At 51.0% G+C, this 17,385-nt stretch overlaps 1 protein-coding gene across 2 annotated transcripts in view; it reads left to right on the top strand.

Moving 5' to 3' along the window:
• The first annotated feature begins 661 nt into the window (after nt 1-661).
• Nucleotides 662-17,385, top strand: part of EPHB3 (EPH receptor B3) — an 87,311-nt gene continuing 70,587 nt past the window's right edge. The window contains exon 1 of one of the 2 annotated variants that reach the window (XM_083612765.1): nt 662-1,584. In XM_083612765.1, coding sequence (XP_083468891.1) covers nt 1,497-1,584 — 88 coding nt within the window. In that variant the 5' untranslated portion in view covers nt 662-1,496. The remainder of the gene's footprint in view (nt 1,585-17,385) is intronic. The other variant, XM_083612764.1, reaches the window with a different exon arrangement.

Genomic DNA, 17,385 nt, shown 5'->3' with positions numbered 1-17,385 from the left:
GTGGGCAAGGCAGTGTGCTTCCCCCACTAAGGCAGTTCTAGTATCTCACTGGCTTGTTGCAGGACACATTTTGCAACATCAAAAGTATAGGGTCTATACTTAGCAGAAGGCTTTATGTCAGCACATGGCTCCTTTACCTGCTTGCATGAGTATCTGGGGAAATCCTGACCATGCCATATCTGCGAAATCTGCCGCTATCTCCATGCTGCTGCGGCCGCGGAGTTCTTTATTCCTATCTTTTGTTAACTCTCAGGCTTCCCCTCCCCCCGCCTCCCATGTCATCCTGCCCATTCATGAATGGGAGCCCCCCACCTCCCACCGCAGCACTTTAATAGCTGGCAATCCCCCACTCGGCCACTAGGTGGAGCACCCTCCTCGCGTGCCTCCCGCCCGGCCAGCGAGCCTTGAGAGGTGGTCTCGGAGCGCCCGCCCTTTCCAATTCATCTTTCCCTCGGAGCCCCGCCTCCCCGCTTCGGGAGGCGGCAACCCAGAGGACGCCGGCCGCCCAATCAGCGCGAGGCTTGGCGTTGCTAGGGGCGTTCCCGCCGCGCCTGGCCCGCGCTGAGCGGGCGCCTGGTTGCCGGGGGCGCGGCCCTGGGCGCGATTGGCAGCCGGGCTCCTCCCCCTGGGTCTGAGCCGCGGCGGCTTTGCAGGAGCGCCCAGAGCGAGAGCGTGAGCGGCCGAGAGAGGATCCCCGAGCGAGGGGCGGCGCTGGCTGCGTGCGGAGCCCGCGAGTCGCTTGCAGCCTGCCGCGCACCGAGCCTCCCGGGTCTCTCCAGCCGGGGAGGAGGACCCTCTGCGGATCCCCGACGCCGGGGAATCCCCAGCCCGGCGCGGACCCAAGAGAAAACCGAGTGTGGGGCGGGAGAGATCCTGGCACTCCAGCCCTGCCGCGCTTCAGCACCGGACCGTCCGCAAGGGCCTGGACGAGCCCGCTTCGGTTCCGACCCAGCAGCAGCGCAAGAGAAAGCGGAGCTTAGCAAGCCGAGCGGGGATCCGCGGACCGGAGCGGTCGCCTGGAGAAGCCCCGGCCGCTTCTGACCCGCTCCAAGTCCCCCGGACCCGAGCAAGGAAGCGCCCCGGAGCTGCTGCGGAGAGCGGCGTCCTTGGAGAGGCGCGCGGAACTCTGGTGCCGTCGGAAGACCCGCTCCGGCGAGAGGTTCCCGGGGGCGCCCGTCCAAAGCCACCTCCGCCCGGGCTGCGGGGTCGGAAGGGAGGGCAGGACTGTTGTCTCTCTTTGGCGGAGTACGAGGCGCCTTGGGCGGACAGCGCCTTTCGGGACCGCCCGGGACTACCGGATCGACCCTCTGGAGCCTGGAGGAGTTTAATTTCGGGAGGTTTTTTGGGTGCAAAGATCAGCCCGCCGGACGCCGAACCGACGCCGGGGGCGGACCGTGCCTCCCCGCCAAGGAGCAGCGGCAGCGACGCGCCGGAGGTCTGCGCCCGCCCCGGGGGTTCGGGATTGTGTAGCCGCCCCGCCGGGCTCCGGCCCCGCGATGGCCGCGGCCCGCCCGGGGGCGCCCCAGCCGCTGCTCCCGGTGGTGCTGCTGCTTCTGCTGCCGGGCGGCTGCCGCGCATTGGAAGGTGAGGCCCCGCGGATCCCTTGGGGGGCAGTGGGGGGGGATTTCCCGCGGGGATCGGCCTCTCCGTCGGGGGATCCCCATTCCGAGGGAGCGAAATGGTGAAAACCTCAGCTTGGCACTCACCTTTGCATGTGCACATTGAATTCTGCGGATGCACACACACTAAATAATATTTGCGTTTTGGGGGTACTGGGGGGTCCTTACGAACCCCACCCTTTTCCAGAGTCATGAACCCTTTCAACCTTTATCAATATATCGGACATCAGATGGAGAGGCAGCCTCCAGAGGTGTCTGCTGTCCTGAGTCCACATACACGCCCAAGAACGTGCTTCCATTGCCTTGGATGGGTGCCTGGAGAGAAGCCATTGTCCCTGTCTGTTTGGGATGGGCAATTGTTCCACCTCCGCCCTACCCCCCCTCCATTCAAACACTTCTTCTGCTCTCCAGCCTCTGTTTCACAAATCTGTGGCAGCCTCGATGAAAATAATCAAGTCTGAAGCATGCCCTCTTGGCCTGAGATCCAGTCTCACTATTTAGTGTTGTTAGCCGCCCTGAGCCCGGCTTCGGCTGGGGAGGGTGGGATATAAATAAAATTTATTATTACTAATTATTATTATTATTATTATTATTATTATTATTATTATTATTATCATCTGGTCTTTCCAGGGTCTTCTAGCTTAGATCCTCCGCCCCCCACTTTCTGAACCGTGGTGTTAGATAGGGCCACCACCCTTGCTTAACGTCGAGGTCCTGTGTTATGACACCAGCAGCTTCGAAATTGGGGGGCAAGCGAAGGAAGCTGGTGGCCAACTGGCCTGCCTTGGCCTTGCTCCCCGTTGTGTGGGTTACTGAGAGTTGGCTAAGCTAAATTTTGGAGGGCGGTTGTGTTGTAAGTGGCAGATGAGAGAGAAGAGATCCTCAGAGCTGTCAAGTGCTATCCATAAAGTTGCTAAGTTCGCCATGCTTTTTGACTGCGGGTGAGTTTTAGACCTTTGCAGCTCAGAATGTGGGTTTGCATTCTTTTCTCAGCTCTTTGGACTGCTTTCTTCTGGCTGTGGGAGCAGGACGTTGTTTTCTTCAGATTGGGAACCGGGGAGGCAGAGAAGGCACTTCTGTCACTTGGCCTGCATTAAACAGAAAAGCAAAGCTGTGAAATGAAGCAGTTTATGGTAGACTTTAAAAATAAAAAAGCCAAGTTCAGAGTTTGTTTTAAAATTAGTTCCTTCTGTAAGAGAGCCTCACACGTAAGAGTAGTGGCTTACTTAATTGTTGCATTCCACAGCATAGATGTCTCACTGAAAAGTTCCGAGTCTGCAGAAATTGTTGGAGCCACCTGAAGATAGCCTGAGTATCCTATTCCTGCCCTAAGCCCAAATGATACTTCTGTTTAGTATAAAGCACAATTTTAGCAGAAATGGAGAGGTTTGTATTCTAGTGGAATCTCCCCCCATATACTTCCTATCTTCAGCAAAAGAACAGTAGACATTAATGTTCCTTTTGGGTGTAGGCAGATTTCAAGTTTGCTTTTCCACAACCCCTCAGTCCTGAAGGCCAGAAATGGTGCTCTTTAGCCTCGCCGAAAGGTTGAGCATTCAAGAACCAGGACGAAAGGCTTGCAACTCAGTTGAATTGCAAGACTAGAGGAGAGAAAACTGGTTGTTTTCCAGTTCTGGTAGAAGTTTTAACTTTAGTCATTTTGCCAAATGAGTGGGAATCACGAGCTTTTGTCCCACCAGAGAAAAGGTGCTGGGCCTTTGAGCAAGCTTGGGAAAATTTTTGGTTCATCTTGCCCTTTGTGTTAAGAATCTTGTCAAAATGAGGAGGAGGGGGACATGTTTTCAGCATGCACAAGAAGAACAGCACAGAAGCTGGAATGCAGACATATGTGACACATTCTCAAAAATCAGTGCTGGGGAATTTTCTTAATAGGCAGCCTCATTTCTTCAGCTACCTCCCAGCCTCCCCTTCACACAAATATGGAAGTTGTGTCTTTAAAAGTAGCTCCTGTGAATTTCCCCAAATACATCAGATCTTAAAACCTGCCAGCTTCAGCATCGCTTCTCTAGGATACAAAACATGCTTTTGACTTCCTTTCTTCTTCTCCCCTGTTTGACACTGGCTTCAAGTTTTCCTTCACAGGCACATTCTTTCGCTGGGATGGCAAAGGCGCTGGGTTTGTGGTGAAATGAGAGAGAGAAAGAGAAGGGGTGGGAGGGTGTGTGTGTGTGTGTGTGTGTGTGTGTGTGTAAGGAACCCTTTTTGGCTCCTTCTGAGATTTTCAAGAAACATGCCTCCTTCCAAATTACCTTGGCTCCTTTTGTGCAGAACAAGGTTGGAGCTTTTCCGCCTTTTTGGGAACTGCCTCAGCTGGAAGGCGAGGCATCAACACAGGCAGGCAGCCACTTCGTGGAATATCTCCCTTTCTCCAAGATAATTTAACTCCTGGAGAACAAGGGCCTTTTACACTGAATTGGAAATTCCTGCAGAGGGGTAGATTTTTTTCCCCTGTTCCATATATGCAGCTCCATTTGTCCAGATGGGGACAGCCCAGGCATGTCACCAAATTGTATCAGAAACCACGCCAAACCCACAAAGATCTCTTGGCTTTGTGAAGGGGACACATCACAAGACTTAAAACCAGTGTTGTGCGTTCTGCAAGTCTGCCTACCTTCTCTTTGTCGTCTTGGTGTTCTGATTTCCCTGACCTGGTATGCTTCATGGGTACAGTGTCTGCCACGCTCCACACTTCAGGTGTTTCCCTTAAGTTTCTTCCGTTCTCTCCCGTTGAGATTGTCAGGCCTGTGTAGATCAATGCTTCTTTGTCCTGTCCTGCTTTGAGAAAATGGGGTGCCAGCTTGTCATCGAGATCAGGTCCCCGTTAACCTCCTAAACGAAGAGCAAATCGGGGGCTATAGAAAGGCTTGCTCAGGAATAGCAACACTTTTTCCCTTTTCCTTTTTTAACTGTTTCCCTTATGTGTGTGTATTTAAAAAGAGCACCACCTTGCAGACGGAGGAGTTTGCGTCTCAGCTTCGTGCCAGGCTCTCTCCGCGAGGCGCTCGCTTGGGGTCTCCGGGGCGTGTTCTTGGGTGGGTTCGAGAGTTGGCTTCTCAACCTGCACTTTTCCTGCTCTGCCTTTTGTTCCAGCTGGGCTGCGTGTAAACCGAGCAGTGGCGTGTGCGGCATATGTTGTGACTTAACTCTGCGAATCAGGGTCGCTTGACCCTTAAGATCACCAGGAATGCGCTCTTACATTCCCTTTTTGTGGGGCGGGGGCTCGCACTTAAAAATAAAAATAATGCGTACATTGTGTTGTGGGTCCCCCCCCCCCCCATGCTGTTTAAAAAAGCTGCTTCCTGATCCAGACTGTGCCGTTTTTGAGCAGTTACTGTAAATCTAGTGTATGCATTACTTTAGTGCTAATAATAAATCCATAGCAGCAATAAATCCATATGCGCACACTCTATATAAACCGCAGCTGCTAGTAACCGGGGATTCTGCCACCTCGCGCTGCCCTGTCAGGTTTCGGTGCCAGAAATGTGTAACTCCCAGCTAGTTTTGTTACCTCTGCGTCCTGACCCGTGAGAGTTGGGATTTTGCGGTCGGCTGGGGTGTGAGCGTGCACATTTTCAGACTTGTGTCTGGGCTTTTTTAAAAAAAAATGCAACACGACTCTGTTCAATTGTGCTCCTTCTCCCCTCTCCTCCCCGCTGCTCCACTTGGCTTGACCTATCGGGAGCCTGGTGGAGAGTCCAGTTTCTTTGCAAGGGAGCGCAGAAGGGGAGACGTCGAGGGGCCGAGGAGTAGAGCGGTGTGTGTGTGTGTGGAGAAGCCTGCTTTTCAGCCGCGAGTCACAGAGGGCTTTGTAAGGGCTGGGAAGAAAATGGTTCCTTCCCCCAGATTTCTGTGCAAGCGTGCTGGGTCTGTTTGAAGTTACAGTGTGTTTTTCTTCTCTAGTTCAGCAGCGCCTCAGCCTGCCGGAGCAGGAATGCTCTGGCCCAGAAGCAACGGCGGCGGCTTTCTCTGGCAAAGGCACTTGAACGCGAAGAGAGGCGAGCTGGGCTGGGGAGCCGAGGCCCCACGGGAATAGGTTTCCCTTGCTCGGCCGAAGAGCGCAGGAGGGGAAGGAGGAGCGCTTTTGGAAAATGCAAGCTTCCTCTTCTTTCCCTTTTGCTCAGTTTTTGCTGCTTCCCTTGCTTGGGACCATCCCACCCCTGTTCTGCTGGAAAGAGAGAGAAAAACGATACGCCGTTAATTTAAACTGCATTAAATCCCATTTTCTATACCTCTTAGTACTTCTGATGCCCTGTGCTTCTCTCCCCCCCCCCCCCCAGGGCTGAGCGCAAGGGAAGGAATTAATAATACTGGTTTGGGAACAATGGCAAAGGACAGGTTCTTTTTCTTCTTCCTGCCTGCTCACCTGCGCACAAAGAGGCACAAGCTCTGTAGGGGCAAGAGGGACAAGAGCAGCTCCTGTCCCTGCAAAACCTCGAGGGTTTCCTTTTCCTTTGTCCTGGCTAGCTTGCACCCGGACACTGCACCGAGGGATTCGGGGCACAATTAACCTCTCCACTTTTGCAAAGGGCTCCTTCGCCCCCTGTATTCCCATGACTGGGTAAATGAATAACTCTTTGCTGAGACTTTGGGAGGAGGAGGATATTGGGGACAAATGGAAAGCGAGGGGGCCACATTTCGGTTTACACTCAACTCCCTATTCTGCAGAGCAGCTACATAAGATCACTAAATGCCCAGAAGTTATCCCATAAGACCCTTTAACCACTACGCTAGCGATTAAAGGTGCGGTTTAAAAAGTGGATTTTCCCACCATCACCATCTCTTTGTGGGTGAAGCCCATGCAGGTGAATGTAAATACAGAACTGGGTGGTGGGAGAGATTGTTTCAGGTTAGTTTAATGTGGAGCGCGGGGGTGCTTGTGGCATTAAGTGGGTCAGGAGGGAAGCTTGCTCATCCTCTCCCAAGTTTTGCTTGAGTTGAGCGAAGATGGAGGCTGGTTTGGGAGGCGTATTTTAGCTCTATAAAGCCTGGCTGAATTCTATAGTGCATTTGTTTCTGTGGCAGTGGGCTCCCAGTCTAGTGTAGCACAATGCACGTATTTAGGCACATGTTTTGACGTAGCGCGATGTGCGTGCTGCGTCCGCGTGCAACGTCGCGTTTTCTCCCCTCCCGATTCTATAGATGCCCTGCCAGGTATTTCCCTGACGGAGCGAGATTTGCTTTCTTTTAATTACAGTTCACTGAACTGCCTCCTCTCTCGGCGGGGACGCTCGGCCTGCTGTTTTGTTGATGCTTTAGGATAAGGCTGAGGGGAATCTGGTCACAGAACTCGGGAAGCTCTGGCCGAGCTCATTAAATCTCCCATTCCTTGCAAGCTGGCTCATCCGTCTGGGGGGAGAGAGAGGCTGTTCCTTTGTGCCCAGAAGAGCAGCCGGCTAATTGGCGACGAGGGCAAGCTTACAAGACGAGCTGCGTGGACTTCTGAGGGTCCCCCCTCCCGGGACGGTGTTCTCTGTACTTTCTATACTTTCCTTGCTCTCATCTTATTTTCTCGGCGCCTAACTGAGCTTCACCTCGAGCTACACAGGCAAGCGCTAGGCTGATCATGATGCTGACTCTCTTGGGCTAAAATGATCTATGTTCCCTCCATTTCCCTTAATGGTGGGGAATCCCTGGTGCCGGACGGTTCGCGCCCAAGCACCCTTTGCGGTGGCATTTGGGGCTTTTCCCTCCTCCTCCTCCTTTTTAAAGTTCTTGTCAAGGCTGGCATCGTGCATGAAATATTCGGTTGCGTTTCCCCCTTTCTTCCCGCAGGCTGGTTTTGGCGGTTGCTGGCGACTGGGTACTCGGCAGGTTTTAATTAAACATCCCAAGGAACCTGAATCACGGGCTCACGTGTTGTTTTCTGTGTTGTGTTTTTCTTCCAGGCCCGCTTTTACTTACCTGCGGTGCCGACGCAAACTGGTTTTTCCAGGTTCAGCTTCTCCTTGTGGTGCCAAGCATGAGGGAAGGGGGCAGGCAGGCATCAGCGCGCATGTGTGGGGAACCATGTTCTCTCCAGCTGGGAGCATGGAGTAGAGGGTTCTGGAGCCACGTCACATAGGCGCTTGTGTTGCTTTGCCCACCCCCGGACCCCCATTTTGGGATTCTTCCCTCTTTGCCAAATAGACTGGCTGGTCAGATGTCCAGTTTTTTCCACTTACGGCCAGGCTGTCCCATCGGACAGGGTTTCCAGAACTTGAGGGATACCCATCCGTAAAACCGGAATCCCCAAACCATATTGCCCCGTGTTACAGGGCATCATCTCGTGTGGGCATTTTTGTTTGTGTGTTTACATGCGTTTCCTCTTGCAAATATGGCGGCCCTCCCTCGCTTAAGCTTTCTTGTTTCCACAAAGCCACTATGTGCAGATGCAGCCTTAATGAGGGTGCAGGTTGTTGTGACTCCACAAAGATTGCATCCGGGGAACAAAAGATAGTGAAACGATTGGGCCTCTCATTAGAGGCTATTGGCAGGTGGAGGAGTCAAAATGGCGGCTAGATTGACTGCCATAATTAATACTGCACAGCGTGTGGCTGGAAAGCAGAATCTGTTCGCCGTCCTCAAGGTCCTGCTCTCCTGCATCCTTTGGGGTGGGGCATGTCTTGCAGCAGAAGGGGGCCTGCTGCACAGTTGTGGAATAGAGACAGACAGCAACTTTGGGTGAAAGGAGTAGTTTCTTGTAGCCTTGTGCCTGGCTGCCGTCTGAGAGAAGTTGCATGTCTCTGGCGGGTTTGAGAAGAAGTGTTGGCCATGGCAGCTGCATGTGCACATTTCAGATGGAATCTGGGTCTGTTCTTTTGTGGGCAGCACATTGGCACCATGGAAGAACGCTAGAGCTTCCTTCCTCAGCCTGCCACCCTCCCATCACCTGTGCCATGATGGCAGGGGATGATGGGAATTGTAGTCCAGAACATCTGGAGGGGGCACCAGGTTGGAGAAGGTGGAGCTAGTGCCATAACTCCACAGCTTCTGTGAACTATCTTCCATTTCAGCATGTGAGATCTGCCAGCCATGGAGCTTGGCCTATGTAGATCCTTCTCAAACCCCTCTGCTAAATTCAGCTGGAATTTGTGTGTGCGTATTTGATGCCATGGCTTTGTTTGGGTGGTGCGTAAGATGAAAATGGGTCTTAAATCTGGGCCTGGCTGAGCAAGGCCCCTTTGAGCAATGTTTTTGGAGTGATATGAGCTCCCTGCACAGACATGCCGCTGAAATTTTGTAACTCGAGGGATTGTGTTGGATACCTCTTAGCAGCGAGCGCTGCCGTCTAGTAGGGTTTATCTTCTCCTTTGTTAAAAAAGCTGCATTTCAGACATGCAGTGGAGATACAAGAAAGAATGAGCATTTATTATTATTATTATTATTATTATTATTATTATTATTAATTTAAACATGTATACTACCCTTCATTCAAAGATCCCAGAGCGGTTCACAACAGAAAAATGTAAATGGCTATTGGAGACGCATAGGACATTTCAAATGCTCACTTTTGCAGGGGAAAGAAAAGATGGAAAGGTTTGCAAGGAAGTGTGATTCCGTGCAAGGGAAATAGCAGCAACAGCGCAATACAGTGGTACCTCGCAAAACGAATGCCTCGGAAGATGAAAAACTCGCAAGACGAAAGAGTTTTTCGTTTTTTGAGTTGCTTCGCAAGACGATTTTCCCTATGGGCTTGCTTCGCAAGACGAAAACGTCTTGCGAGTTTGTTTCCTTTTTTCTTAAAACCGCTTGAAGAGGTGCAGTTGCGACTGACCGTGCTTCGCAAGACGAAAAACCGCGCAAGACGAAAAGACTCGCGGAACGAATTAATTTTGTCTTGCGAGGCACCACTGTATTCAGACCCTTTCCCCGTTGCTGTGAAAGTCAGCCCAGGCCCCATGGCTTCCTTAAGGCCACCGTGTCACCTGTTTGCCCAGCACATAGAAACTCTCTTGTTGCTCTGGTGTGTGTGATGGGCTTTTTGTTTTTGTTTGTGTGTGTTTTTCCTCCTCTTGTGTCTCTAGGAGCCTGCAGCTTTCCCCTGCACCTGTTCCCCCCCCCCAAGCCCCCACCTTGGAATGTGAAATGTCAGAAAGATGTAGGAACTTCGGCCGGGTTTATAATCGACAGCATGCATGCCAGCCCTGGGGTTTGGGTGGTTTTTTTGCATGTGTTTGTGTGTGGGAAGGCTGCATTTGACACTGAAGTTGCATGTATTCGCCTGAGGACTAAGAGGGTTATCTTTATGATCCCGAGTAGCTTTTTCTCTCCTTCGCCACTTCAAAAAGGGCTGGACAGAGGGCCCCGGTCGCTGCAGAAGTCCCGTCCCAAAGCCGCCTCTTTCTACAGCATTTGCTCTGGCTGAGACTTCTGGGGGAAGCTCTTGCCTCCACCGGCAAGAGGGGAAGGGGCTTCGTTGCCTCTCGGACCCCTGGAGAACCAGAGAAAGGAAGGGACTCTGGTTCTGGAGTTGCTAGGCAGAGGAGGTGTCGAAGGGGTGGCAGCGCCGTGCGTCTTCCGCACGCACCGACGGCGAGGAACCCGAGGCCCCCTCTTTACTTATTAACGAGAAAAACGTGTTGGGTTTGACCAATTGCCAGGGACAGATTTATCCTAGTCCCACAGAAATTAAACTGAAAATGAAAAGTGGGGGAGAGAGGGAGAGAGAAAGCGCCATCGAGCCAGGCCTGGCACTTTTCTCTCGTTGCCCCTTCTCCCTCTGCCTCTCTCTCTCTGCTTGTTTTAACTTCGGAGGAATCTAGAGTTTGGACTGGAGAGTTTATTGGGGGGGGGAAGGATATTTAGGTTTAAACAGTTCCAGATGGGTTTAGCGTTCGCACGTCGGGAGGAAGTGAGTGGAGGGCCGTTCAGAGATTCGGGTAACTGCCCCAGGCGCAGGACGGGGAGGAAAATTTTGGCAAAGGGCCGTTTTGGGGGGCCATGTGCTTGCCAGCTAAATTTGTTGACTTTCAGAGCCGCTCCGTCTGTGGGGCTAAGTCTTTGCGATAAAAGTCGTCGTCTTCTCCCGGCACATCTCTCTCGCTTACTTTCCCAGCCCCCGCTTGTTTTCTTCCTCCCCTCCCAGGAGAAGAACCTGCAAAAGGAACTGGAAAAGGTGGTTTTCCCACCCGCAACTTCGGGCGCTGCTGCGAGGTTGGCAGGGCGGGAGAGAACTTCATTTTGCCTGGCTGTTTTGTGTGTGAACACAGCCTAAATTAGTTTGTGAAGCTGCTGGCAATTTCGGTGTTCATCAGGACCCTGGGTGCGTGTACATTTGAAGCACATCCTCGCTGCCCCCCGCCCCACAAAAATAACTGTGGGAACTGTAGTTTCCCATCATAGAGCTACAGCTCCCAGAACTCCTGGAAAATTACAGTTCCTGGGCTTCTTTGGGGAAAGCCAGGAGTTTTGAATGGGGCTTTGTAAGGAGTGACGTGTCTTTTAAAAATGTCGTTCTACATGCTCAAAATTCATCCTATGAAGATCTTTATGCATTATAAATTCAGGTTTGGTGAAGAAGGAAAGTATTGCATGTTTCAACTTTACATCAAATTTTCTGGTTTTCCTCCTTGGAATGGCTAGGGGGTAGTGCTTCAAAATTTCCAGAATTTTTCCATCTCTTTTTGAGACTCCTACTGCTATTAGGCCCCTAATCCCCTCATAGGACTGCGATTCCCGGAGTGGTTTCACAGTCAATTCCTCTTCACAGGGAACTGTGCAACCTGTAGCTCAGTGAGGGAATAGGGATGGTCTAGCAACTCTCAGCACCCGTAGCAAACTACAGCTCCCAGAATTCTTTGGGGGGAGGGGGCGGCCATGATGGTTTAAAGTGGCATAAAAGTGCTTTAAATGTTTTGATGTGAATGAGGACTATGTGCGAATGATTTGAGCGATGCCACTTGCAAAGAGCTCCGCTGAGTCAAGCCAAAGGTCCACTTAGTCTGGGATCCTGATTCCAACACTGACTGACCAGATATCGCTGGGAATGCCACAAACAGGGCACAAAGACAATGCATTCTCTGCACATGCTTGCATTTAGAAATATTCTCACATTGTATCTGAAGGTTCCATGTTAGCTACCATGGCCAAATAAACCTCCGATAGACATATTTGTGAATGTGGGGCAGCACTTTGCAGGACTTGCCTATGCATTAAAAATCTGTGCACCTCACTCTTAACATAGCTCGGCCTTCTTAAACCTGGTGTTCTCCAGATGTTTTAGGCTGGGGCTGATGGGAATTGTAGCCCAAAACATCTGGAAGATACCAGGTTGAGGAAGACTGGTGAGGCTTACGGACTGTGCCAGCTCTCGGTTATTTTGCAGAGTTTCCTTTCGCCCGTCCTGGTTGCACTGCCAGATGTTATCTTTGGACAAAGCTTCCTTGAGGTCAAGGGTGATATGAGAGGCATTTCTTTTTTCTCGTATTCTCTGCATCACCCTTTTAAATGGAGGCGGGAGTTATTGGTTTGTTTCTGTTTTTATTATGGCAATGTGTTTTGTGGGCTTTTTATATTGTTATTTAAATGTTGTGAGCCGCCCTGAGATTTACGGATATAGGGCGGCATACAAATTTAATCAATCAATCAATCAATCAATCTATCAATAACTTTTTATGACCCTCTGCCATGACTTCCTCCCACCCTCCTTAGCTTAGGAGAGGAAAATCCCCACAAATCCTCCGTCTTTAGGTCACTTGGTTGCCGTTATCTAGCTCCTTCTTGGGTAATGCTCATAGATCAGTGGTGACGAATCTTCGGCCTGGGCTCCCTCCCTCCTAAAACACAAACCCTCCTATAGGATTTTTTTTTTTTTTTGCATATCCTTCCACCCCCGCCAAATTGGGTTCTCAAGGTAACTCAAAAGAAAGCAAAAGAAATAAATATTTTACAAGAATTGGGAACAAAGGTAACAGAAACAAATCTAGATTTAACAATGGAAACCATTAATGAGGATAACTACTCCGTACAAAGACACGACTGCCGGCAAAGATTATAAAAAGCTAAAAATAGCTATAAATACTGCAAGCAGCTCACTTAAATACCTTCCGATATTCTTTTTCGAAGCTTTGAAAAGAGGAGGCCACACATTTCTTCTAAAATGAGAGAAAGAGCAAGAAATCCCAGTCCAATGACCTGTGTGTTGCCACCAGATCAGAATGAGGCCCTTCTCCCCATTCCTTGCTGAGCTCTTGTCACTGTTTTGCAGAGGGAAGGAAAATGTGCTTGTTGTATGTGAGGAACAGGGGTGGTTTCTCACTGCCTCTGGAGCAGCCTTCCCCAACTGGGTGGGTGCCTTTCAGGGGTTTGGGACTACAGTTCCCAACAGGTTCAGCCCTCCTGGGCGATGGTTGAAGATGACGGGAGTTGTCTGGTAGACATCAGCTACCCCCTTCTCTCGAGAAACAGACACAGTCTCACGACCCCCCTCTCCAAAGCCATTGGCTGAACTGCTGTGGTGTCACAGCATGTTTGCTGCCCTTGCCATTCAGAGAGTGGCGGAATGCAGGCTGCTGGTGCCGTTGCTGTGATTGAAACTGAAAGTTTGGTTTGGCTGGGACAAAATCCATGCGCCAGCCCAAAGGCAGCAGAGAGCTGAGTGTTGTTGGCAAGAAGTGTGGGAGTTTGGGTACGGCGTGTCCGGGTTCCACGCGGCAGGCGGGGAGGCCAAGAAACTGAGGGTGGGCCGCAAAAAACCCTGTGCCGATTTAAATTGGCGAGGAAGACCCGTGGCTTAGAGCTGCCGAGCGCTGTGTTTTTGTCCGCTTTGTGACAAAGTAGAATCCAAACGGCGGCTTTTTGTCCCTCGATGCAGACATTTTGCTGCACGGTTTCAGCAGATGGGGCAGGAGAGGAGGCGGCAGGGCTGGACGGATATTCCTGATATGAGGAGAACTGCAAGCCGCTCTGTTCCCTCGGCTTGCCTGCTGGAGCCCGGGAGGCCCTCTGCTGCTTGGCGAGGAGGGGGAACCGGGAACCAAGGCGAATGTACATCTCCCCTCCCTCCTTCCCCGCCAAGCGGAGGGAAGTCTGTGATTGATGAGCCGGAGGTGGTGGGGAGGTCAAGCAGGGAGAGCCACGGGTCAGTAAGAAGGGAATGGCAGGGGAGACAGCATCCCCTGGAACCCGACTCTCTCTCAAAGTGTGCAGGCCCTGGCAGGTGAGCGAGAACCGGGCTTCATGTTTCCCTCAGCACTGAGGAGGAGCTTGTGGGGAAGCGAGTGGCCACGAGGCAGGTGTGCCTGCTCCTGGACATTTTGTGCGCACAGAAAACATTCTTCATAAGACTTTCTCGGTGCAGATTCTGGGGTCCACGCACGGCTAAGCCACCTGAAAGTTATTTGCCTTAAGGAAGCCGCCACAGAGCCGTGAGTTTTGGGTCCTCTCGAATTCTAGCCGGAGCTGTCGAAGGAGCCCAAAATGGCGGCCGCGGCGCTCCTTGAGCAAAATGGATAATGGCAGCGAGAGAGTGCCGCACCGTGTCTGCGCAGGCGTGGCTCTCTGCTGTGGGGAGAGGAGTTGGACGGCTTCGAGTTGACGCATGCTGGGGTCTTGGATGTGCCGAGAACCAAATACTGTACCCGGCATCCTGCTAATTTGTGGTTTCCAAGGTACCAATTGGGGCCCTCCAAACAGACGTTGATTTTCCAGGAGCCTGCTGTGCTTGAAGCTTTCTGGCATTATTAACGCACAGTTTTCTGCTAGAAGTTATTTTTCACCCCAACCCCAAGAAAATCCTGACATGAGAAAGTGAGTTGGGCTCCCTTTCTCTTTACTGGTTCTGCCATTGGCACAGCATCCAATCTGGGTCACTTCCCAGGAGGGCGGCACAATATTTTGGGCTTCAAAGCCCTGCGAGACCTTCTGGTTTCACGCTGGCTTTCTGGAGCTGGTAGTGTTCCCATGTTGGATTTCTTCTCAGGGTCGTTTTTAATGGAAAACTACCCTAAAAGTCACAGCATGACATGCCTGTTCCCAGGGAGCAGGTTGGCTAACTCAAATAAATGTTCCTTTCCCTCCTCTGTCCTAAGATAAGACCTATGTGGAACTTTCTTCATTGGTATTTCTTTCAAGTACCCATACCCCTCTGACATCTGCAGCCATCTACTCTTCCCTCAAATCCCTGCTATTATCACTTTGCCTACTTTATATCCCCCATCTCTGAGCTGTGATGCCCCTCACATTTCATTGCCCTAGACCCCTTGTCGCTTGGGTTGCGCTCTGCTTTTCCCACCTTCTGGCTACCAGCAGTGTGTGCACACTCTGTTGCCATTCCCTATGTATGAGTCTCCCCACATCCGTCCACTATTTTTGCAGCATTTTTGAACAGCCCTTCCCACTCCGAAGTTAGACTGTTTGTGGATGTTCCATGACACGACAGCTGGAGCTGATGGGAGCTGTGTTGGGGCCAGCTTTTAGCTGATACAAAATATATGAACCGTGCCCCTCTCAAACTTTCAAGGTGATGCACACTAGAGACCCTGTGCTTATGTGGCAGAAATTGCTTCTTTACAGCAGCAATTGTTTTTGCCTTGACATTGACAGCAACAATAATACTTCCTATGATACCACAATTTTCTCCCATAGCCCTTTCCCTTGCACCTCTCTTGTACCTGCATTTTCCTGCAGAAAGCATCCCATTTCATTAAAAATGGCTTTCAGAGGGTGTAGTGGGTTGCAAGCGGGTAAGGGGTACTGATGAACAAGGAAATACTGCTTTGCATAGGGCACTGTTAGATCCTGGAATTCCCTGTCACAAGACGTGAAGAAGGCCACCAATGTAGGTGACTTTAAAAGAGAGTTAGGCAAATTTATGGAGGCTAAAGATATCAATGATGTCACGCGTTGGCTGGACACAGAGGAATGGTCGGAGGAACCAGCTGGGGAATCCCCAAGGGAAGAAGGCTCAGAGCCCAGGAAGTGGTGGTGGGATGATGATGAGTGGTCAGAGGGAGAAGCCTGGGAGGAGGAGGTGTTGGAAGCTGAAGAGGTAACAGGGTTTAGTGAGCAGGGGGACACTGTGGCAGACAGCAGTCCAGAAGTAGAAGGGGAGGGAGGTCAAGAGACCGAGATGAGTCAGGCTGGTGAAGAACCCAGGGTGTCTCCTCATCTCCTGCAACCAGCTCCCCTTCCCCCTGGTCTCCCAGGACCAGGAGAGGCATGAAGTGGGAGGAGCAAAGGCAGGCACACCAACGCAGTCTCAGATTGCTTGGGAAAGACCCAGGAGAGGAGGAGACTTTGGCAGCTGTGGGCAAGACCCACCGAAGAAGAGTTGCTGGTTTCGTTAGGCCTGGCCCTCCCAAGCAGACCTTGTTTCTTCCAATACAGAGTTAACTTCATGTACTTTGTGTGATTTATTGCTGGCTCGCTTCCGACAGGCAGCGGCTACTAGTCCCATGATGGCTGCACTCTTACCTCCAGGATCCAAAGGCTGCATGCCTCTGGAAACCAGCTGCTGGGGAGCAAATGAGGGAGACTGCTGTTGTGGTCAGGTCCTGCTTTCAAGCTTCTGCTGGGCACCATCAGGCCAGCCCTTGTAGAAAGCAGATGCTGGACCGTTCGGGCCTTCGGTATGATATAGCAAGGCTCTTATGTATGTGTGCTTGGTTTTATCTCAGAAATCAATACAGCAACCCTGAAAGGCAACCCACAATTATCCCTGTGTTACTGACAGGCAAGCAGCTCTTTCTCTCTTTCTCTCTCCCTCCTCCCTCCCTCCCCATGAGCGAGTGAGTTTGTGTCTACCATGAATTTGGATCAGGATGTGTCCTGGCTCATGGCTCATTCATTCTACCTAACAGCCGTGCTGCACCTACAACCAGAGTAAAGGGCGAAGTTACATGTTATGCTGGAATTTTGCGATAGGAACTTCTGATGTAATTTTCTTCTCCCTAAAGCAGCTGCAATCATGAGTGTGGGTGTACTGGAGCAAGGCTTCCTTGCAAAGGAGAGGGAGGCAACCATTGCTTCCTCAAGCAAATGTACCTTTCCCGTCCTGATGCCATTATATATTTCTGCCCATATATTTGGGTGGTCAGTTTGGGGAAGTCAGCAGGTAAGGCCAGCTTTGGGGAACCTGTGGACCTCCAGGCATTGTTGGAACTACAGCTCCAATCATTATTGGCCTTGGAGGAACAAGTGGTGCAGCAATAAATCTGCCGGCACATTTGCAAAGCAAAGCAGTGTCCAGTATGGTTTCAGTTTGGACGGGGGACCGCTTGTTGAGATTCCTGCATGGGGTGCCTTCCAACTCTACAATTCTATGACTGATCTGAGTTTTAGTTCAGCAACAGCTGGGAGCCAAAGGTTGCCCCATACCTGATGTTGGTAAAGTGTTAAACTCCAGACTGGTGCTGTAGCCTGCATCCAAATTGAGTTGTTCTACTGGCTGCTTTTTGGAGAAAAAGGTGTTATATTGTGGGTGCCAGTCACATGATCCCAGGCGTAACGTATCATTTTGCCCTCTGTTTTATTTATTTATGTGATGGAATTTGTCAGATCATAAAAGCAGTTTACGTGAAATGAAAATATGCATTAGAATTCTCGGTAAAAGAGTCGAAATACAAGTTAGTGCAAATATATGTGCATGAGATATTGAGCAGCAGGTAGACTTTACTTGACTGTGTAAGCCTGTCTAAACAAAAGGTGTAATGGTTGGTTGGTTGGTCGAACTTCAGCATAAGTTAAGAACTGACCAAAATCAGATCAACCTTCTCCAACCTGTTGCCTTCCAGATATTGGACCACAGTTCCCACCAAATGTTGGCTGG

Source organism: Podarcis filfolensis, assembly GCF_964270895.1.
Source record: "Podarcis filfolensis genome assembly, chromosome: 5".
Classification (NCBI taxonomy): Eukaryota; Metazoa; Chordata; class Lepidosauria; order Squamata; family Lacertidae; genus Podarcis; species Podarcis filfolensis.
The sequence above is the reverse complement of the archived record's forward strand: the minus strand, read 5'-3'. Positions and strand labels throughout refer to the sequence as shown.